The sequence below is a fragment of the Equus caballus genome, chromosome 1 (genome assembly GCF_041296265.1).
Source record: "Equus caballus isolate H_3958 breed thoroughbred chromosome 1, TB-T2T, whole genome shotgun sequence".
Taxonomy (NCBI): domain Eukaryota; kingdom Metazoa; phylum Chordata; class Mammalia; order Perissodactyla; family Equidae; genus Equus; species Equus caballus.
The window spans coordinates 67,412,168-67,434,455 of record NC_091684.1 but is presented as its reverse complement, the minus strand read 5'-3'; the positions used below and the strand labels follow the sequence as shown (position 1 = coordinate 67,434,455).

Genomic DNA, 22,288 nt, shown 5'->3' with positions numbered 1-22,288 from the left:
GATCCAGGCTAGGGGTAGGGAAGAATGGGGAGTTAGTGTTTAATGGGGACAGAGTTTCAGTTTGGAACGATGAAAAAGTTCTGGAGGTGGATGGTGGTGACAGTTGCACAACAATGTGAATGTTTTTAATGCCTCTGAACTGTACGCTTAAAAATCGTTAAAATGGTAGGTTTTATGTATATTTTACCACAATAAAAACTGCAGATTCTGGGCCCTCAGTCATAGGGGGCTGCTTTGGTAGGTCTGAGGTGGGGCCCAGAAAACTGTATTGGTTAAAAGTTTCCCACGTCATTCAATACAAGTTTGGACGTACTCATCTAATCTGTGAAATGAGGACAACAACTCATAGGGTTGTGGTGAGCATCAGCTCTGTTAGTGTGTGTAAAGTTCTCAGGGCCTGGGATGTAGTAAGTGCTCGGTGTACATTACTATTATCATCTAATCCCATTTCCATTGGAACTCTGCACACTCCTTAAGGCTGTCCAGTATTAGCTCACACCCCTCCAGGCATGGGGACCCTCTGCCTCTCAGGATGGACCACTCCATCTTGGGCCCCCTGAGAGCTGGAGTCACCCTCAGACTGAATGCAGGTTTGTGTGGTGTCTTTCACTGGTCCTGGCTTTCATGGTAGCACTGGCAGTGGTAGAGCAGAGCTGGTCATTAGGAGCCTTCGAGTTCCGTGCCCAGTCCCTGTAGGCAAACTATGTGTTGAGCCTGGGCTGCCCTGGATATTGGTGTCTGTGTCTTTCCTTCAGATCCCAGGCTCTAGTCCAAACCTACACAAGAAGGAAGAGAGGCCCAGAGAGAGAAAGGGCTGGCCCAGGATCATGTAGCAGGGTGTCCAGGAAGCCAAGAAGAGTAGTGGCACCTAGATGGTGAGGGCTGTGTCCTCTAGGAGGGGATGCCAGACCCCCAGAAATGGAATGATTAGGGAGGCTGAGGTATACATGTGTGCGAGGTGGGATTTGTCCTGGTTTGGGGGACGGGCTGCCTGATTCCCTGGGGCCAGCTCTTAGCTGACTTCCCCCTTCTCACACTGAGGGCCATTGAAAGGACTGTCCCTGCCCTGGACCCCTGTCTGCCCCATCTTTGTAAGGGAGCCAAGGCAACTTCCTCTCAGGAGCTCTGCTCCTCCATCAGCCTGGGGACTCCCAAGAACAAGGCCATGTCTCTCCATTAGATCCAAGGCTCCCCAAGGTCCATAGTTCACTCCTGGAGTCCTTGAGCACCTGAGCTGGGGCCAGGGGATGTCCAAGCACCATGCCCAAGTTTGTCATTGGCCCTCCTGGGGAAGCTGCCTCTTTCTAGCCTTGGCCTTGCCCCAGGAAAGGGGGCCCATGGCTGTTCCCTGCCAGCCTCACAGCAGGCCCCACCTTCACTAAATTCCAGTGTGCCTGGCTGCCTGGAGCCCGTGACTCCTATAAATAGAGGCTGTATACACCAGGAGGGGGCCTGGGCTGCATCTGCTTTGAAGCCAGGCAAGACATCTGGTTCCTGTCAACTGGAGGTGGGAGAGGTGAGAGGGGTGGGCCACTTCCTCCCTGGTTCCCCTAGAGCTGGCCTAGGCTGGGCTGAGGGCTCCCCGGACACAGGCCTCATGCTGCAGGAGAACAGGCAAAGCACTGAACTTCAGTCTTTTCATCTGTACAGTGGAGACAGTGCTACAAGCTGGTGTCCCTCTTCTTTACAAAATGGGGAAATTGAGTTTAGCTCAGAGACAAGCGACGTGCCTTAAGTCACTCCACCACTATGTGCCAGAGCTCCAAATCTAACAGGTTCTTTCTGCTCTACCTTCTTGTCTCCTGGCACTGTGTAAAGAATTAATGAGTGGTTCCTAAGTGCCAGGCAGGAGATAAAGTGCTTTATACTTGTGGCTTTATGTTAGCCTTGTAGAAACCTAAGAGGTAGTTATCATTATTCCCGTTTTCCAGACAGAGCCAGTGAGGCCCAGAGTGGTTAACTGGCTTGCCCATGGACACACGACTAGATTTAGAATTTAAACGTAGCTCTAGGAGTTCAGAGCCCATGGGCACCTGAAGGGTCAGTTGGGATTCACATGCATGTATATGTGTGTGTTTGTACGGGCCTGTGGAAATTCCCCCAGGGCTGAGGATACAAGTGTGCATGCCCAGGCCTTCCAGAGTGCTTACCACCTTTGTCCCCACAGGCGCTGAGCAGCAGCATATACAAGAGTGCATCACCCTATGGCTCCCTCAACAACATTGCTGATGGCCTCAGCTCCCTCACTGAGCACTTCTCAGACCTGACCCTCACCTCGGAGACCCGCAAACCCAGCAAGCGGCCCCCGCCCAACTACCTGTGCCACCTGTGCTTCAACAAAGGACACTACATCAAGGACTGCCCCCAGGTAAGGTAGCTCCACCCAGGCAGGGTTCATGGCCCCCTACTGACCTGTGGACTGGCTGCTATGGGTAGGGTAGGTGGAGCACCCCCGCAGGGCCCCTTCTGTGAGCAAGTGGCCCTGTGGCCCTCTGGTCTCCACCTTTTTGTCCTCTCTGGTATTTCTGAGGCAAGGCTGGCTGGCATGGATGGGCCAGAGGCCCAGCTTGGGCCTGTACTGGCTAGTCAGCAATCTGGGTGGGGTACCCCCAAACTAGGTTGTGGTCTTTTGAGTCTTCACCAGTCTTCTTGCCAGGGTGGGTCCTGTTATAGTGGGGCAGGTGGGGGCCAGCAGCCTCCTCACAGCTCTCCTGAGACCCCATTGCCTCACACTCACAGAGAAGGAATGCAGGCTCTGGGCCAGGAATCCAGATGTGTGCCCCTCCCTCAGACCCCGTCTCTGCCTCCTCTGCAGCAGCGATTCCTCCTCAGCCTGCTGCCTGTGAGGGGGGAGGGGGCCATGCCCTGACTTTGTGGTCCCAGCTCAGGTCTGGGTGAAGGCCTCAAGCATTGAGGGGCTGGGCACCTCTCCTTTTGGTGGGAAGGGGACCAGGAGATGGAAGGTATTGGGTGCAGCCCCCGTCTCTCACGCAGTGCTTCTCCATGACATGGCGGGGTCCCTGAGGCAAATCCCACTCATGATGACCCCTGGCTCTCTGACAGACAAGGCTTTGGAATCCTGAGGAGAGAGGTTAACGGTTGTTTTAAATATGGTATAAGGTTATCAGTGATTTTGTTTTCCTATTATTTTTTTCCTACTTTCCAATGTTTTTGTAATGTGATACTACTTTTATTTTATATGTGTAATAGAAACGGAATCCTGGAAACTCAGAAAATCCAAGTGGTGTTACCCTCCAGATCTTGGAAGCCTAGGGTGTGGTTGGGTGGGGCTGGGTCCCTCCAGGACGTGCGGGAGCCTGAGATGTGCTTGTCACTCACTGCTATTCTCAGAAATGGCCATGCCATGCTTTAGGTCCTTGTTACTTAAAGTACAGCCAGGCACAGTCGTCACCTGGGAGTTTGTTAGAAATGCAGAGTCTCAGGCCCACCCAGAAGAGTGTTTGAGTAAGACCCCCAGTGATTCGTGTACACCAGAGATCTCGGCCTCCCCCAACTCCTGGACAAGAGAGGCCTGCCCTGGACCTTGTATAATAGTAGGAGCTGACCCATTGGTGGCTGTCCTCTAGATCCATACCCCAGTGAGCCCTGCCCACCCCTCAATACATGCAGTAAGCAAGGGGCTCTTGGCATGAGGATATCTCAGCAGAGGGTGAGACCTCTACCCACCAGGGGTTCTCTGGATAGGACGAGAGGCAGACAGGCAGCTAAGGATCTGGTTGGTCCTCAAGGATGTGCCCATGGCCTACCCAGTTGGCAACCCCCTGTGCCGTCCCAGCTGAGCCCCCAGGGTAGGGGCTGTCAACTCTCAGTCATTCACAACACCACCTCAAACACTTTTCCCTGCATCATCTCCTACCTCCAACCTGTGAGGTGGGCAGTGCAGGACTTAGCCTCATTTGAGAAGGTGACAGGCACTGTGCTAAGGAATCTCCAAGCATTATTTCATTCAGTGCTCACAACTACTCCATGTGTTAAGTGCTGTTATTAGCCTCATGTTATGTGATGCATTGAGAGAGTCAAGAACTTGCACAGGACCATCTAGCTGGTTGGTGGAGGAGCTGGGATTTTAACCCTGGCGAGCAGGTGACGTTCAGACACCAACATGGGCTCTTGGGGCTTGCGCTGGACTGGCAGCCTGGGAAATCTTCCAGGAGATGGAGGGCTTGAGTGGGGCTGGCAGGTTGATGGGAGAAGCGTGGCAGTGTCTCCCACAGTGTGACCAGGTATTATCCAAAGGCCACAGATGGTGAGCCAGAGGTGAAGGCAGGCGAAGGTGTGTATGTGTGTGAGTGTGTGTGCACTCACTGCCCTTTCTCCAGCCAGGGCCGGAGCTCCTAAGTGTGGGAGCAGAGTCCCTGACCTCAGCACCTCCCGCTTTCCAGCCCAGAGCTAACCCTGGTTCTTCCTCTATGTGGTTTACACAGCATGCTTGCTTCTCTTATGCAGGGCTCTTTACCCTATGGCAGAAGTCGGATCTATAGCCCCATTTTACAGTTGAAGAAACAGAGTCTTGGAGAGGTGAACAGCTGAGGAGAGGACAGAAAGTGTGTGAGAACCTTGGTCTTGGGACCTCAAGAGCTCTTTGCCTCCTTGAGCATCCAGACCATTCCAAGCTGAGACTGCCATGGCCTGTGGGGCCCAGTTTCTCCCTTGAGTTGGTAGAGGCCCTCTTCCAGCCCCATCTCAAACCTGATTCTATCCAGGACTCCTGCAGGTCCAAGGATCTCTCTCCACCCTGGAGAGCAGAGGCTGGAAATGTCATTTTCATCGTCTGTAAAAGGAGGCTGATGAGAGTGCTAACACAGAGGATTGTTGTAATAAAGGTATGCTTGGGAAGTGCTTAGCACAGTGCCCAGCACACAGTAAGCACTCAGGAAACATTGTAGCATTATTTTTTTCTCCCTTGGGTCGCAATGTTGAGTGCCTCCACCTGGCAAGGTCCTAGATATTTTGGTGGCTGGAATTTAATTAGATACTCCCCACTCCTCATCTGACCACAAGCTCTAGGCACAGGTGCTGGGCCAGATTCATCTCTCTACCCCTCGCTGTCTGATCCTCATGCCAGTGCAAGATAGCACACAGCGAGTGCTCAGTACAAGTCTTCCAGAGTGAAGGAACAGGTGGACAAGGCTTTTGTGAACATAGAAACCTTGATTTCAAATGAAATATTAGATAAGAGTTCAGCATATATAATGTGAAAAAGTGGCATGCTTGTTTTGGTAACAGCTTTAATGAGATATAATTCACATGCCATATAATTTACCCATTTAAAGTGTACAAGTCAATGATTTGTGGTATGTTCACAGAGCTGTGCAACCATCACCACGATCTGTTATAGAACATTTTCATCACCTCAAAAATAAACCTCATACTCTGTAGCTATCCCGCCTTGATCCCCTATTCCCGAACAACAGCTAATCTGCTTTTTGTCTCTGTAGATTTACCTATTTGGGCATTTCATATAAGGTGCGGTCTTCTGTCACTGTATTCATTCACTTAGCATGCTGTTATCAAGGTTCATCCATGTAGTAGTGTTTATCACTTGCATGGTGTGGGAAGTGTTCCATTCTGTTCTATTTTCTGGAAGAGTTTGTGAAGAATTAATATTAATTCTTCTTTAAATGTTTGGTAGAATTCACCCATGAAGCCATCTGAGCTTGGGCTTTCTCTTGTGGGAAGGTTTTTTTGTTTTTTTGTTTTTGTTTTTTTGGTGAGGAAGATTGTCTCTGAGCTGACACCTGTTCCAGTCATCCTCTATTTTGTATGTGGGATGCCACCACAGCATGGCTGATGAGTGGTGTAGGTCCGTGCCTGTGATCTGAACCCATGAACTGGGGCCACCAAAGCGGAGCGTGTGAACTTAACCACTGCACCGCTGGGCCAGCCCCAGGATAGATTTTTTTTAATACTAATTCAATCTTTTTACTTTTTATAGGTCTATTTAAATTTTCTGTTTCTCCTTGAGTCAGTTTCTGTACTTTGTGCCTTTCTAGTAATTTGTCCGTTTCATCTAAGTTATCTAATTTAGAGGCATATGACTCATAATATTCTCATAACTGTTTTTATTTCTGTAATGTTGGTAATAAAGTCCCCCTCTTTCATTTCTGATTCTTGAAATTTGAGTCTTCTCTCTTTTTTTGTGGTCACTCTAACTGAAGTTTTGTCATTTTTGTTGAACTTTTCAAAGAACCAACTTGTGGTTTAGTTAATTTCCTCTATTGTTTTTCTATTCTCTAGTTCATTACTTTTCACTCTAATCTTTTTTTAAATTGCAGTAAAATGATTATAACATAAAATTTATCATCTTGACCTTTTTTTTTTTTGTGAGGAAGATTTTTGCTGACCTAACATATGTGCCAGTCTGCCTCTATTTTATGTGGTATGCTGCCACATCATGGCTTGATGAGTGGTGCTAGGTCCGAACTTGCCAATCCTGGGCCACCAAAGCAGAGCACACGAACCTAACCATTAAGCCACTGGGCCAGCTCCCGCCCCAATCTTGACCATTTTTAAGTGTACAGTTCAGTGGCATTAAGTCCATTCACATTCTTATGCAACTGTTACCACCATCCATCCACAGAACTCTTTCTGTCTTGCAAAACTGAAAGTCTGTACCTCTTTCCTTCCCTCCCTTCAGCCCCTGGTAACCACCATTCTCTTTCTGTCTGTATGAATTTCACTACTCCATGTACATCATCTAAGTGGAATCCTATAGTATTTGTTCTTTTGCAACTGGCTTATTCACTTACCATATGGCCTCAAGGTTCATTCATGTTGTAGCATTGTCAAAATTTCCTTGCTTTTTTAAGGCTGAGTAATGTTCCTATGTGTTTGTGTGTGTGTGTGTGTGTGTGTGTACCACATTTTGTTTATCCATTTAGCTATCAATGGACAGCTGGATTGCTTCCACCTTTTGGTTATTGTGAATAATGCTGCTATGAATATGAGTGTACAGATATCTCTTTTGAGTTCTTGCTTTCAATTCTTCACTCTAATCTTTATTATTTTCTTCCTTCAGCTCACTTTAGGTTTAGTTTACTCTTCTTTTTCTAGTTCCTTGAGGTGGAAGTTTAGGTTACTGATTTTACATCTTTCTTCCTTTTTTTGAGGGTTGGGGGGGAAGACTAGTCCTGACCTAACATCTGCCAATCCTCCTCTTTTTGCTGAGGAAGACTGGCCCTGAGCTAACATCCGTGCCCATCTTCCTCTATTTTATATGTGGGACGCCTATCACAGCATGGCTTGACAAGTGGTGCCATGTCTGCACCCGGGATTTGAACCGGTGAACCCTGGGCTGCCAAAGTGAAATGTGCACACTTAACTGTTGCACCACCGGGCCAGCCCTTTCTTCCTTTTTTAATGGAGATCTTTACAGCTATAAATTTCCCTCTGAGCTACCTCCCATAAGTTTTGGTATGTTGTGTTTTTGGTATTTTCTGATTCTCTTGTGATTTCTTCTTAGACCCACTAGTTATTTAGAAGTGTGTAATATCCACGCTTGTGAATTTCCCAATTATCCTTTTTTTAATGATTTCTAGCTTTATTCCATTGTGGTCAGAGAACATACTTGTATTATTTCAGTGCTTCTAAATTTGTTGTGGTTTGTTTCATAGCCTAGCATTTGAGCTATCCTGGCGAATGTTCCATATGCACTTGAGAAGAATGTGCTCTGCTCTTGTTGGGGGCAGTGTGCTACAGACGTCTGTCAGGTCTAGTTGCTTTAGAGTATTGTTTATGTCTTCTGTCTCCTTGTTGATGTTATGCCGGGTATTGTGTCCATTGTTGTAAGCAGGATATTGAAATTTCCAACTATTGTTGCTGAATTTTCTATTTGTTTCTTCAATTCTGTCAGTTTTTGCTGCGTGTGTTTCGATGCTCTGTTATTAGTATATCTCTGTTTATAACTGTTGTATCTTCCTGATGGATTGATCCTTTTATCATTATGAAATGTCCCTCTTTATCTCGAGTAACATTTTTTTTGTTTTAAAGTCGATTTTGTCTTTCTTCTGGTTGCTATTTACGTGATAGATCTTTTTCCATCCTTTTAATTTCAATCTGTGTATATCTTTGAATCTAGAGCGTGTATCCTGTAGACAGCATATAGTTGGATGTTGGTTTATGTTTTGTCTAATCTGACACTCCTTACCTTTTTGGTTAATCTTTTCACATTATTGATAATGCTATTATTAATGCTGTTTTGCTATATGCTGTTAGTGATATAGTTAATTTATGTCTGCCGTTTTACTTTTTGTTTTCTAAATCACTAATGTCTTTTTTGTTCCCCCATTCCTCCTTTACTGCTCTTTATTTTGCATTAAGTAATAATTTTCTAATGTAACCTTTTAATTTATTTCATGATCTTTTCACTATTTTTTCTTAGCTGTTTCCTTAGTGGTTGCTCTAGGGTGTATTGTATTACATCTCATCAGAATCTGATTCAGGTTTATACTGACTTAATTCCAATGAGATAAAGAAATGTTAGTCCTGTATAGCTCTAGTCTCCTTTCCCTGTGCCATTATTGTTATACATGTTATGTTTATATGTGTTACAATTCAACAGTACTTGTTATATTATTACTTTATATAATTTTATGTGTTTTAGAGAAGCTGAAAGAAGAAAGAAGAATAACTATATATATATATATCCATAGTTTTGTCATATTAGCGTTCTTATTTTCCATCTCTAGTTCTCTTCATTTGCTCCAGTGGATTCAAGTTACCACCTGGAGTCATTTCCTAGGTGACACCTCACTGTAGTTTTGATTTACATTTCCCTAATGGTTAGTGATGAACATCTTTTCATGTGCCTATTGGCCATAGTTATATCTTCTTTGGAAAAATGTCTGTTCATATCCTCTGCCCATTTTTTGACTGGGTTGTTTGGTTTTTTGTTGTTGAGTTGTATGAGTTCTTTATATATTTTGGAGATTAACCCCGTCAGATAGATGATTTGCAAATATTTTCTCCCAGTTCGTAGGTTGTCTTTTCATTTTGTTCCTGGTTCCTTTGCCTTATGGAGACTCTTTAGTCTGATGAACTCCCATTTGTTTATTTTTCTTTTGTTTCCCTTGCCTGAGTAGACATGGCATTCGAAAAGATGCTGCTAAGACTGATGTCAAAGAATGTACTGCCTATATTTTCGTCTAGGAGTTTTATGGTTTCAGGTCTTACCTTAAAGTCTGTAATCCACTTTGAGTTAATTTTTGTGTATGGTGTAAGATAATGGTATATTTTCATTCTTTTGCATGTGGCTGTCCAGTTTTCCCAGCACCATTTATTAAGGAGACTTTCCTTTCTGTGTTGTATGTTCTTAGCTCCTTTGTTGAAGGTTAGCTGTTTGTATATTTGTGGTTTTATTTCTGAGCTTTCAATTTTATTCCATTGATCTGTGTGTCTGTTTCTGTACCAGTACCATGCTTTTTTGATTACTATAGCTTTGTAGTATGTTTTGAAGTCAGGGATTGTCATGCCTCCAGCTTTGTTTTTTCTCAGGATTGCTTTCGCTATTCAGGGTCTTTTGTTGTTCCACATAAATTTGAGGATTCTTTGTTCTATTTCCGTGAAGAATGTCATTGGGATTCTGATGGCGATTTCATGAATCTGTAGGTTGCTTTAGGTAGTATGGACATTTTAACTATTTTTATTCTTCCAATCCATCTGCATGTAATACCTTTCCATTTCTTTATGTCATCTGCAGTTTCTTTCAATAATGTCTTACAGTTTTCATTGTATAGGTCCTTCACCTCCTTGGTTAAATTTATTCCCAGATATTTTATTCATTTTGTTGTGATTGTAATTGGGATTCTATTCTTGACTTCTCTTACTGCTAGTTTGTTATTAGTGTATAGAAATGCAACTGATTTCTGTAAGTTGATTTTGTATGCTGCAACTTTGCTTTAGTTGTTGATTATTTCTAATAGTTTTCTGGTGGATTCTTTAGGGTTTTCTATATATAGGATCATGACGTCTACAAACAGCAAGTTTCATTTCTTCCTTTCCAATTTGGATACCTTTTATTTCTGTTTCTTGCCTAACTGCTCTGGCCAAAACCTCCAGTAGTATATTGAATATGAGTGGTGAGAGTTGGCACCTTGTCTTGTTCCTGTTCTCAGAGGGATGGCTTTCAATTTTTCACCATTGAGTATGATGTTGGCTGTGGGTTTGTCATATATGGCCTTTATTATGTTGAGGTACTTTCCTTTTATACCCATTATCCTGAGAGTTTTTATTATAAATGGATGTTGAATCTTGTCAGATGCTTCCTCTGCATGTATTGAGATGACCATGTGATTTTTATTCCTCATGTTGTTAATATGGTGAATCACATTGATTGGTTTGTGGAAGCTGAACCATCTCTGCATCCCAGGTGTAAATCCCACTTGATCATGGTGCATGATTCTTTTAATGTATTGCTGTATTCAGTTTGCCAATATTTTGCTGAGGATTTTTGCGTCAATGTTCATCAGCAATATTGGCCTGTAAGTTTCTTTGTGTTGTCTTTGTCTGGCTATGGGATCAGAGTTGTGGTGACCTCATAGAATGAGTTAGGAAGCATTCTGTCTTCAATTTTTTGGAATAATTTGAGAAGGATAAGTATTAAATATTTTTGAATGCTTGGTAAAATTCTCCAGAGAAGCCATCTTGTCCTGGACTTTTATTTTTTGGGAGGTTTTTGATTACCTTTTCAAACTCTTTACTTGTGATTGTTCTATTCAGATTCTCTGTTTCTTCTTGATTAACTTTTGGGACGTTGTATGAGTTTTTGAATTTATCCATTTCTTCTAAGTTGTTCAATTTGTTGGCATATAGTTTTTGTAGTATTCTCTTATAACCCTTTGTATTTCTGTGGTATCCATTGTAATTTCTCCTCTGTCATTTCTAATTGTATTTATTTGAGTCTTGTCTCTTTTCTTCTTAGTGACTTGGCTAAGGGTTTGTCGATTTGGTTTATCTTCTTAAAGAAGCAGCTCTTCATTTCATTGATCCTTTCTACTGTTTTTTTGGTCTCTATCTCATTTATTTCTGCTCTCATTTTTATTATTTCCCTCCTTCTGCTAACTTTGGGCTTTGTTTGCTCTTCTTTTTCGAGTTCTGTTTGGTGTAGTTTAAAATTGCTCATTTGAGGGGCTGGCCCCGTGGCTGAGTGGTTAAGTTCGCGCGCTCCGCTTTGGCAGCCCAGGGTTTCGCTGGTTTGGATCCTGGGCGCGGACATGGCACCACTCATGAGGCCACGTTGAGGTGGCATCCCACATGCCACAGCTAGAAGGACCCACAACTAAAATATACAACTATGTACTGGGGGGATTTGGGGAGAAAAGGTTGGGACAAAAAAAGAAGAAGATTGGCAACAGTTGTTAGCTCAGGTGCCAATCTTTAAAAAAAAAATTGCTTATTTGAGATTCTTCTTGTTTGTTTAAGTGGTCCTTTATTGCTATGAATTTTCCTCTAGGACCGCTTTTGCTGCATCCTATAAGAATTGGTATGATGTGTTTTCATTTTCATTTGACTCCAGATATTTTTTAATTGCCCCTTTGATTTCTTCATTGATCCACTTGTTGTTCAGGAACATGTTGGTTAGTCTCCATATATTTGTAACTTTCCCAGCTTTTTTCTTGTAGTTGATTTCTAGTTTCATAGCATTATGGTCAGAAAAGATAGTAGATATGATTTAAATCTTCTTAAATTTATTGAGGCATGCCTTGTTTCCCAACATATGGTCTATGGTTGAGAATGTTCCATGCGCACTTGAGAAGAATGTGTATTCTGCTGTTTTCAGATGCAGTGTTCTATATATATCTATTAAGTCCATCTGGTCTAGTTTTTCATTCAATTCTACGATTTCCTTGTTGACATTCTATCTGGATGATCTATCCATTGATGTAAGTGGGGTGTTGAGGTCCCCTACTATTATTGTGTTGCTGTTAATTGCTCCTTTTAGGTGTGTTAATAATGGCTTTGTGTACTTTGGTGTTCCTGTGTTAGGTGCATATATATTCATAAATGTTATATCCTGTTGCTGAAATGCCCCTTTTATCATTATATACTGCCCCTCTTTGTCTCTTCTTGCCTTTTTATCTTGATGTCTGCTTTGTCTGATACAAGTATGGCAAAACCTGCTTTCTTTTGTTTGCCATTAGCTTGGAGTATAGTCTTGCATCCCTTCACTCTGATCCTATGTTTGTCTTAGAGCTGAGATGTGTTTCCTGGAGGCAGCATATTGTTGGGTCTTGTTTTTTAATCCATCCAGCCACTCTGTGTCTTTTGATTGGAGAATTCAATCCATTTACATTTAGAGTGATTATTGATAATGAGGGCTTAATACTGCCATTTTATCTTTTGTTTTCTGGTTGTTCTATATTTCCCTTGTTTCCTGTGCCATGTATTTCTGGCTGCCTTTTCAGTTGGGTGATTTTCTATGATGGTTTTCTCAGTTTACTCTTTATTTATCATTTGTGTCTCTGCTCTGACTTTTTGTTTAGTGGTTACCATGATGTTTGGATAAAAGATCTCATAGATGAGATAGACCGTTTTCTGATAATATGTCATCTCCTTAGCCTAAGCACTTTCCGTCCCTTTCCTCTTCCCCTTCTAAGTTATGGTTGTCACAACTTATTCCATTTTGTGTTGTGAGTTTGTGATTAAATTGAAGTGCTTATAGTTTTTTTTTTTATAGATTTTTATTTTTTCCTTTTTCTCCCCAAAGCCCCCGGTACATAGTTGTATATTCTTCGTTGTGGGTCCTTCTAGTTGTGGCATGTGGGACGCCGCCTCAGCGTGGCTTGACGAGCAGTGCCATGTCCGCGCCCAGGACTCGAACCAACGAAACACTGGGCCGCCTGCAGCAGAGCGCGTGAACTTAACCACTCGGCCACGGGGCCAGCCCCAGTATAGTTATTTTTAATGCTTTCCTTCTCTTTACCTTTAATGTAATAATTGTTTGCTAACTGTTCTGATAGAGTGCTGCAGTTTTCTGATTTTGTCAGTCTCTTTCCTTGCTCAAGGTTTTGTAAACCTTTTCTTTTTCATTTCAGGTATGAGGCCTTCTTGATCATTTCTTGTGTGTGGGAGGGGGTCTTGTGGCTATGAACTCCCTCAGCTCTTGTTTATCTGGGAAAGTTTTTATTTCCCCATTGTATATGGAGGATGGTTTTGTAGATAGAGTATTCTTGGCTGAAAGTTTTTGTCTTGCAGTATTTTGTTTTCTTTTTGTGTGTGTATGAGGAAGATTGGCCCTGAGCTAACATCTGTTCCTGTCGTCTTCTATTTTGTATGTGGGACACTGCCACAACATGGCTTGATGAGGGGTGCTATGTCCTTACCCAGGAACTGATCCTGTGAACCCTTGGCCACCAAAGTGGAGCACATGAACTTAACCACTGTGCCACTGGGCCAGCCCCTGTCTTTCAGTACTTTGAATATATCATTACACTCTCTCCTATCCTCTAAGGTTTCTGCTGAGAAATCCGCTCAAAGCTCGTTAGGCGTTCCTTTGTAGGTCATTTTGTTCTGCCTTGCTGCCCTTAATAATTTTTCTTTGTCGTTTACTTTTGCCAGTTCTACTATTATATGCCTTTGAGAAGGTCTTTTTGCATTGATGTAATTAGGAATTCTCTTGTCCTTATTTACTTGTAATTCCAGCTCCATCCCCAAGTTTGGGACATTCTCAACTATTACTTCTTTGAACAAGCTCTCTGCTCCTTCCTCTCCCTGGAATACCTATTATCCTTATGTTGCATTTCCTCATTGAGTTGGATATTTCTTGGAGAATTTCCTCATTTCTTTTTAGTCTTAGTTCTCTCTCTTCCTCCACCTGAAGCGTTTCTATATGTCTGTCCTATAAATTACTAATTCTGTCCTCCATAAGGTCAGCTCTGTTTTTTAAGGATTCTGTGTTTTTTTTAATCTCATTCATTGTGTTCTTTATCTCCAGCATTCCTGTTTGGTTATTTTTTTAGAGTTTCAGTCTCTTTTATGAATAATTTCTCTGCTTGTTATTTTATTCCTGAGTTCATTGAATTGTCTTTCTGAATTTTTGTGTAACTCATTGAGTTTATGACAACTATTTTTAATTCTCTGTGATTTAGATTGTAAATTTCTGTGACCTCTGGATTGGTTTCTGTAGACTTATCATTTTCCTTCTGCTCTGGAGCATTAATATATTTCTTCATGTTGTTTGATGGAGTAGACATTTGCTGGTGCATATTGGTTGTATTTGGTCACAGATTCCACCTGCCACCACTGGGGGTGGGGGCAGGAGCTGTATTTTCTGAAACCACTGCATCTGATGGAATTTGTGCCCATCCCTTGTAAGCTGTGTCTGAGAGGGCCCATCTGCACTTGCCCACTGGCCACTGCTGCTTCACACACATGCGTAACTGCTTTGGCACAGATGTGCTGCCCTGGCTATTCCACCAACCCGGTGTGCCAGGCGGTGGTGGGGAGAGGCACTTTCCTTCATGCTCGTGGTCCCTTGTGATCCTGCTCTGCACTCACTGGTGGCCTGCCTGGGTTGCTCAGCTTGGTGGGAGTGCCCTCATGGTGTCTGAGCCACCTCAGTGTGGAGTGTTCTCATAGGCTGGGAAGCAACTCCGAGAGCAAAAGTGTTCCTGTAGAGGCATACCTTTTCCCCCCATCTCCTCCTACTGGCTGCTGCATTAGGTCCCATGCCCTAGATTGCTGTCACTGAGGAGAAGAAGATCTGCTTACATCCTTCTGTTGCTTCAAAGATCCAGACCTCCCACCTTTAGACATTTGGCTGCATGCATCTCTCAGACATCCTCTTGTGCTGTGTGGATCTCCTCTGCAGGTTAATGAATGTCCTTTTTGTTGTATCTTAGTGGGGAGAGACTTAGAGAACAGCCCAGTCTGCCTTCTACAGTTACTTTTCAAATCAGCTAAGAGAAGAAAGGAAAATAAGTATGCATTTATACTGTCTTTCACAATTATGTAGTTACCTAACTAGTGCTCCTTTTTTGTGTATTTGCATTACTGTCTGGGGGTCACTTGCCTTCAGCCTGAAGAACTTCTGTTAATATTTCTTCAAAGGTTAGTGTGCTAGCATTGAATTCTCTGTTTTTGTTTATTTGGGGATGTCTTTACCTCACTTTCATTTTTTTCAAGATAGCTTTGCTGGGTATAGAATTCTTGGCCAACAGTTGTTTTGTCCTTTGAGCACATTGAATATGTTATCCCACTCCCGTCTGGTCTCCATCATTTCTGATGAGAAGTCAGTTATTAACGTTATTGGAATTTCTGTGTAAATGATGTGTCATTTTTCTCTTCCTGCTTTCAAGATTTTTTCCTTGTTTTGGCTTTCAGCAGTTTTAGTATGATGTGTCCATTTCTAGATCTCTTCCTGTTTGTCCTACTTGGAGTCATTTGTGCTGCTTGTATGTGTTAATTAAAGTTTTTCATTAGATTTGGGAAGTTTTCAGCCATTATTTCTTCAAATAATTTTTTTGCTCCCTTTCTCTCCTCTCCTTCTGTGGAATGATTTTTAAATAGTCTAAATGCTTCTAAAATCTTAACTGGTCTACCAGGGGGTGGAATGTGTAGAACCCAATGTCAGCCCTGCCTAGGTCCTGAAGCTGCCCCTGGAGCCCCAGGGCTCCGAGGAAGGTAGAGTACAGGTCAAGCCTCCCTGTCAGTGGCCTGGGTAGGGAGACACGGGAGCCAGGGGATGGGAATCTGTGAATTGATTCTTTTCCAACCTAAGGGTAGGATGGAGGTGTCCAGAACTTAGCTCACAATTGGATGGGTCTACTCACAGGTCTCAGGGCAGTGTGAAGGGATTTGAGGACTACAGGAAGACTGGGAGCTCCTGAAGCAGAGGCGGGAGGTGCTAGAGACCAAAGCCCAATGTTACCAAAGGGTAGCCCCTCTGTGGGGTGAGGCTGGGCCTGGGCCAGGGTCCATCTCCAGCCAATGTCAGCCCTGGCCCAAGAAGGCTTAGGAGCCAAGAATGTCTACCATTCATTTCTTGAAAAACCTGCCTCTGCTGCCGTCCCCACTCAGTGTGTCAGGCCTCCAGTTCAAGGGTAATAATATTAATAATAATAATAATAGTCTCTAAGCATTGAGTTCACCCTTGAGCTTAGTGTAGGATATACATTAACTCATTTATTTTTCTCAAAAACTCTATCAAGTCAATTGCCAGATGATAAAACTGAGACCCACAGAAGTTAAGTGACTTACCTAGCATCACAAAGCCAGTGAACAGCAAAGCTGGAATTGGAACTCAGGCCTTCCTGATCCCAGAACCCATGCTTTTTAAATTAGGTTCTATCTGCCTTAGTGTCCAGACTTGGATCTCCACTATCATTCTCAGAAAGTCAGCTTTGTTTAAAAAGATGGGTTGCTGGACATGAAAAGGAACAAGGACAATGTGGGCAGAGGCCATACCAGGCCTGGTCTGGCTATGTCGATGTGTCTGGTAGATCCCACAACTCATCCAGCCCAAGGGTGTCTGCTGCCCCAGTGTGATCAAAGAGGCCGGGGTGGGTTGGGGCTGCCAGCTCTGGTGGCTGCAGAAGTCCCATCTGGCTGTAGGGGAGGCATGGTTGCTACCTGCTGGGCCTGCCTGCGGGTCCCCTGGGCTTCTCGTGTTGGCTTCTACACACCGATGTGTCAGGACTGTGAAGACCTGAGTGGCAGCAGCTTGCTCTGAGTCAGCTGCACTTTTGCCTGCACAGGTGTGTGCCTTTGTGGTGGAGGCTTGCCTTGGTGCCACATCTGTGCCCCAGGGCACAGTCTGTCCAGGACAGAGTCTGGCCCAGACATGCTACAATCACCCAACCCGTCCTGAGCTTCTACTGTGTGCCAGGCCTATGCTAGATAAGACCCTCCCCTTGTCCTCAGTGGGACAGACCAAAACACTGTTGGCTATTTAGTGTGACTAGGACTGCGGTTGAGGTTTGCAGTAAGGAACTGGCTCTCCCTGGGGTTCATGGGAGGCCTCAGGAAGGAGGAGTCTAGATCTGGGGTGGGGAAGGCTTCCAAGCAAGTGTGTAAATAATGGAGTATGCTTTCTGGGGACTGCGAGCCCTTGGAGACAGCTGGCACTCTGGGTGCCTCAGGGGAGGAGCAGAAGGGGTGGCAGCAGCAGGTGGCGAAGGGCCTGTTTGCCAGGCTGCACAAACTCAGACTTCTCTGGGAGCAGGGAGAAGCCATCCAAGGGTTTTAGGTGACATTCTCAGATTGGCATTCTGAAAGATCACATTGGTGGCAGGTTAGAGGCTGAGCTGGAGGAAGCAAGACTGCAGACAAAACCAGTCCGGGAATGTGGGCAAGGGCGAGTAAAGGTTCGAGATGAGGGGACAAATTCCGGACACTGAGAAAGTATCTATGGAGCATGGTGACCAGACAGGTGAGGGACAGAGGGACAAGGTGTCAAGGAGTGTTACTAGATTTCTGAGGTGGCTACCTGGGCAAATGGGGCGCCACTACCTAGGATACAGATACACTTGCCTGAAAAGATAGGCTCTCCTTCATTTATTCATTCAGCAAATACTTATTGAATACCTACTGTGTGCCGAGCACGTAGTATGCATTTGAAGAGGCCACAGTGAACAAACCAGGAAATGTTCCCGCTCTCTTGGAGCTTATGTTCTAGTTGGTGAAGTCAGACAATAAGCACAAATCAAAAAGAAAATAAGGAGATATCGGATAGCAAGAAGTGTTCTGCAGAATATGAGAGCTTTGATAGAGGATGCCAGGCTGACTTCTCTGGGAGAAACAGCAGGCATGTTGCCTAGGGCCCAGGATTCTTTTAGGGGCTCAGAAAAATGTTTTAATTTTTAGTTATTTTTAAACCAGAAGGAAAAAACGAACGTAATAATAATGAATCCAGCCTGGATAGTACTTGTCTTTATGACAATGCAGTCATAAAATATTTTTAATAACTTTTTATGGAGGAAGAACCCACAAGAGTTAGAACGTAGCTTGGAAGAGTGTCTGGGGGCTGCTTTAGATTGAGTGGCCACCATGGGCCTCTCCGATGATAGGATATGAAAACTCCAGACATCACCTTTCCTCTGAAGCTCAGACAGTGTTGAGAGTCCAAATAGCAACAGTAAGGATCCTGATGTTAGTGAAAGTACATCTTGTTGACGTCAGAGGCAACAGCTACAAATTTATAACCCAAAGACCAGAGTTCAAGTTCCAGCTCTGCTATTTACTAGCTATGCAACCTTGGACAAATCACTTAACTTCTCTGGGCCACCTGTCCTCATCTCCAATATGTATCTGTGATTTGGGGTCAGTGCAGGTCTCTGCCTTGATGGCCCACTCAGCACCTCTGTAGGAGTGGAGGCTGGGGTGTGGATGGGGGCAGTATATCCAGGACCCAGTATCCTTTCCCTAAGCCCTCTGTCCACGCTTCATGGCGGTCAGGCCCAGCTACACCCAGCCTGGCACCCACCCATCAGGCGCCGAGCTGGGAGCAAAAATTCTCTAATTTCTCAGCCTCCATCACTCCTTGGATGTTCTTGGGGGCTGGTTACTCCTTTGAGGGAAGTCTGAGGGGTGTTGTCACCTGTGCCTCCCAATTCCAGCTAAAGACCAGGCACCGTGAGGGGACTGGGGAGGCCTGAACCCAGGGGAGCTGCCATTCCTGAGTCAGCATGCCGAGGGCTGCTAATGAAATCCAGATGTCAGACAGAAAACAATCATCGCCCCCACCCATCTGGCAGCTTGGGTTTCTTGGAGATTGCAAAAGAAGAAGAAAAATAGAGCAGGGAGAGAATCCTAGAACAGCTAAAACTTTAGAGGTGGGGTGTAAATAGGTTCAGGGGCTCGTCTGGGGGTGGGGCAGAAGGCTAGGGGAAAGCAGAGGCTGGCCCAGGCCCCCTTCTCCCTCCCCGAGGTCTCTGCGGCACTGGACTCTGTCCTTGCATCTCTCCCCAGGCCAGAGTCAGCTGGTCCCTGTGGGTGTCTGAAGGAGGCAGGGAGGGCCTAGCCATCGGCCATGTCTGACCAAGGCCTCGGGTTTCCAACCTCCTCTTCCGACCCTGACCTCACTGCAGGCCTGGGTTTCCTCTGGGGCCAGAGTGTCTAGAGCCTAGGGAGGGGACAGACAGAGAGGGACTGAGGGTATGCAGGATTTCTCCAGCAGAACCTTGAGCCCATGACCAAGGATTAGTTCAGAGCCTTTGACGTGCTGGTGGGGAAACTGGGGTTTTCTCAGACTACGTGTTATGAAAAATCAATAGAGGGAAGAATGAAAGCAGGGAGGGAGGGAACAAGGAAGGGAGGGAGGACACACAGTGTCATTATATGATTCTGTTGAGGAAGGACTGGGCCTAGGGTGGGTGGCCTGCATGTGGACATAGCAGTATCATTGCAGGGGCTTCCTCCAGAACCTGGGGCCCGCTGACTGACCTAGGGGCCTGGGCTGTGATGTTCCATTGTTTAGCCCAGAACCTGGAATGTGGTGAGTGCTCAGAGGTTAGCTGGGTGGGTGTTGGTGGGGATGGTGTAGTGCCTGCTGTTTGGCGTTGGTGCTGATGTTGGGGTATTCTCTCAATCCCAGTGTTGTGGCCTCAGGGCTTTCCTCCCTCCTCTTCCAAGGCCCTCTCCTTGCGGCACCGGTGGTTCTGAGCATAGCTTCTGAAGCCAGACTACCTGCATTTAACCCCCAGCACTGCCTCATACTAGCTGTGTGCCTTTGGGAAAATTCATTAAATGTCTCTAGGCCTCAGTTTCCTCCTCTGTAAGATGAAGATAATAAAAACCTACACCATAGGATGTTGCAAAGATAAGTGAGTTGTTTTATCTGACGTGCTTAACAGAGAGCCTAGCGCCTCTCTGCACTCCAAGTGTTAGCTATTGTGTTTGAGTTAATGACTTTCATTATTATCATGCCTCAGCTCACCTGTTTCAAACCAGTTTGAGCAGTTCCGGAGGTCTAAGGAAGTGCTTCAGGACTGTGGGGTTCTTCAGAGGGGGCTCTGCTCCTCTCCTCCCACCCTCATCCCACAGAGCGGGGCTGCCTCTGGGATGGGCTGCAGGGGTGCCATATGACCAGGCTGTGCTTCCTCAAGAGCCTTGGGAGGGGGGCAGGGGCAGGCTCTGATGACTTTGGGTTGTGCAGGTTGGCTTGAAGGGGGATAAGGCAGGGCCCTGGAGGCTCCACTCTGCCCAGGGTGGGTGCTCTGGGAGAAGGGGCGATAGGACATGGCTGGAAGGTGCCCAACACCACCTGTGGGCTGTCAGCTCCCCTCTGGCCCAGGCAGAAGGGTGGACCTGCCAAGTGCTCCCCCAGGCAGACGAGTGGAAGCAGCTGCAGGGGGGATGGAGGGGCGGCGCGCAGGGCATGGGGGCTTACTGGGCAGCGACTTGTACATCCTTCCTGCTGCCCCGAGCCTGGCAGGAAAAAAGTCCGAGAGGGCCAGTTTCACATCCTCAGCTGCCAGTTCTGCTTTTAAATGGACCACAGATAGTCAGAGCCCCCAGGAATTTCAGCATGTTTGTTGGCCTCACCTTCTCAATCCTCTGCACCTGGGCTCTGAGGGATGGGGATGTTGGCAGAGCCTGGGAGCCAGGACTTGTTTTTGGTCCTTTAACCACCTGCAAGGCCTAGTGGATGGAGGGCTGGAGTGGAGCAATTGCATCTTTGGGCTGAATAACTTCCCAGTGTTGCTTCCTCCAGGCAGCCTTCTCTGATTTCCCCTGTCCTCCAAGCTCAAAGGGACTGCTCTCCTCTGAATGCTGTAAGGACTCCATTCACTCATTCACTCATTAATTCCTCACCTGCCTAGGGCCTCCTGTGTGCAGGGTTCTTGTCCTTTGCCTCTCATATGGCTTGTTGTCCACTTGGAGTAGCTCAGGATGGTTCTCCAGGCCCTGTGGCAGCTTTTGGCTTGGGTCATCCCTTGGCCTTTGCAACCTCGGGGAGGATGGGAGAGCACAAGGCAGCTGAGTCTGACTGGTCTGTGCTCAGACCTCACTTCTGCTCTTTCCCAGCTGTGTCCTTGTGCACATGGCACAACTTTACCCAGGTGTCTGTAAAATGGGCTTGCCCATCTCACAGGGTGTTTGTGGGAAATGTGTGGGCAAAGCAGCTGATACAGTGCTTGGCATTCCACAGGTGTTCAGTAAACGGCAGCTCTCTTGTTAGTATTACTTGTCAGGTCGCTCGGCCTCCCTGAGCCTTGTCTGCCCTCATTCGTAAAGGGAGGCTCATGTGCTTGACTTTGCAGCATTGGTGTGAGATAGATGAGAAGCAGCCTGGGACACCACATGCCCTGAAGCCTTCTTTTTCCTTTTCCCTGTCTCACCCCATCTAGGCCACTTAACCTCCCACATGGGCACACACACACCTGCCTGCACATATGCACACCTGGGGCCCTCTATCCTCTGTGCCTTTGCTCATGCCATTCCATCAGCCTGCAGTGTCTTTCCCTAATCTCTTCCCTCCAACCCCCTTCCAGAGCCCAGCTTGACCCCTTCCCTCAGGGCACCTTCCCCAGCCATCCCAGGCCCACAGGCTCTCCTCTCTGAACCCTGATTTTCATTACCAGCATCCCCACCCAGGACCTGGTTCTAAGGCCTGCAATGGCTTTGCACATGTCCTACCTCCCCATCTAGTGCCTGGAGGACAAGGGATGCCCCCTCGTTGTGTGAGCTCCGTTCTGCCCTGTTCCAGTTCTGGAGTGTAGCCCCAGCCTGGGCCCCAGGAGGTGGTCCCCAGCGGTTTGCCATTTGAATTCTGCCGAGTTTTCTCACACCCCGGGACTTTGCCCATGCTGCACTCTCAGCCAGTAATTCACTCTCACTTTCTCCATCTTCTCCTCCAAGCCCAGCCCAAATGTGCCCTCTCCTGTGGAGCCTCCCCCTGTGCCCCTCAGTGCCTCCTGGCCTTGCTCCCACCCTGTCTTGCTGAGCCCTGCCTAGCATGGGGCTGACCCTGGCACAGCCCTCTTCCTCCTTCCTGGGAGCTCGTTCCAGACAGGGTCTGTGTCTACTTGGCTGGCAAGAGGGCACAGGCTGTGGGGTCAGAAGACCTTAGCTCCTGTCCCAGGCCTGCTGCTCGGTTGCTGTTCAACTTTGGCCAGGTCGCCCCTGCCCTTGAGTCTCCACACCCCTTGAGTGCGTGAAGTGGGGTCAGCCATGAACCCCATCTGTCAGGGCTTCTGTGAGATTCGGAGGTGATCAGGTAGGCAAACACGCTTTGTAAACTATAAAGTTGTAGCATTTGCCCCACCGCCCAGTCAGCAGCCAGGCTCAGGCCCTACATGCAGCAGGCACTCACACAATGTTTACTGAAATG

The 22,288-nt window shown here is 46.1% G+C and overlaps 1 protein-coding gene across 2 annotated transcripts in view; it reads left to right on the top strand.

Moving 5' to 3' along the window:
* Positions 1–22,288, top strand: part of ZCCHC24 (zinc finger CCHC-type containing 24) — a 67,869-nt gene that overhangs the window by 10,167 nt on the left and 35,414 nt on the right. For both annotated transcript variants that reach the window (XM_005602584.3, XM_023646182.2), the window contains exon 2: positions 2,168–2,368. In XM_005602584.3, the coding sequence (XP_005602641.2) occupies positions 2,168–2,368 (201 nt within the window). The remainder of the gene's footprint in view (positions 1–2,167; positions 2,369–22,288) is intronic.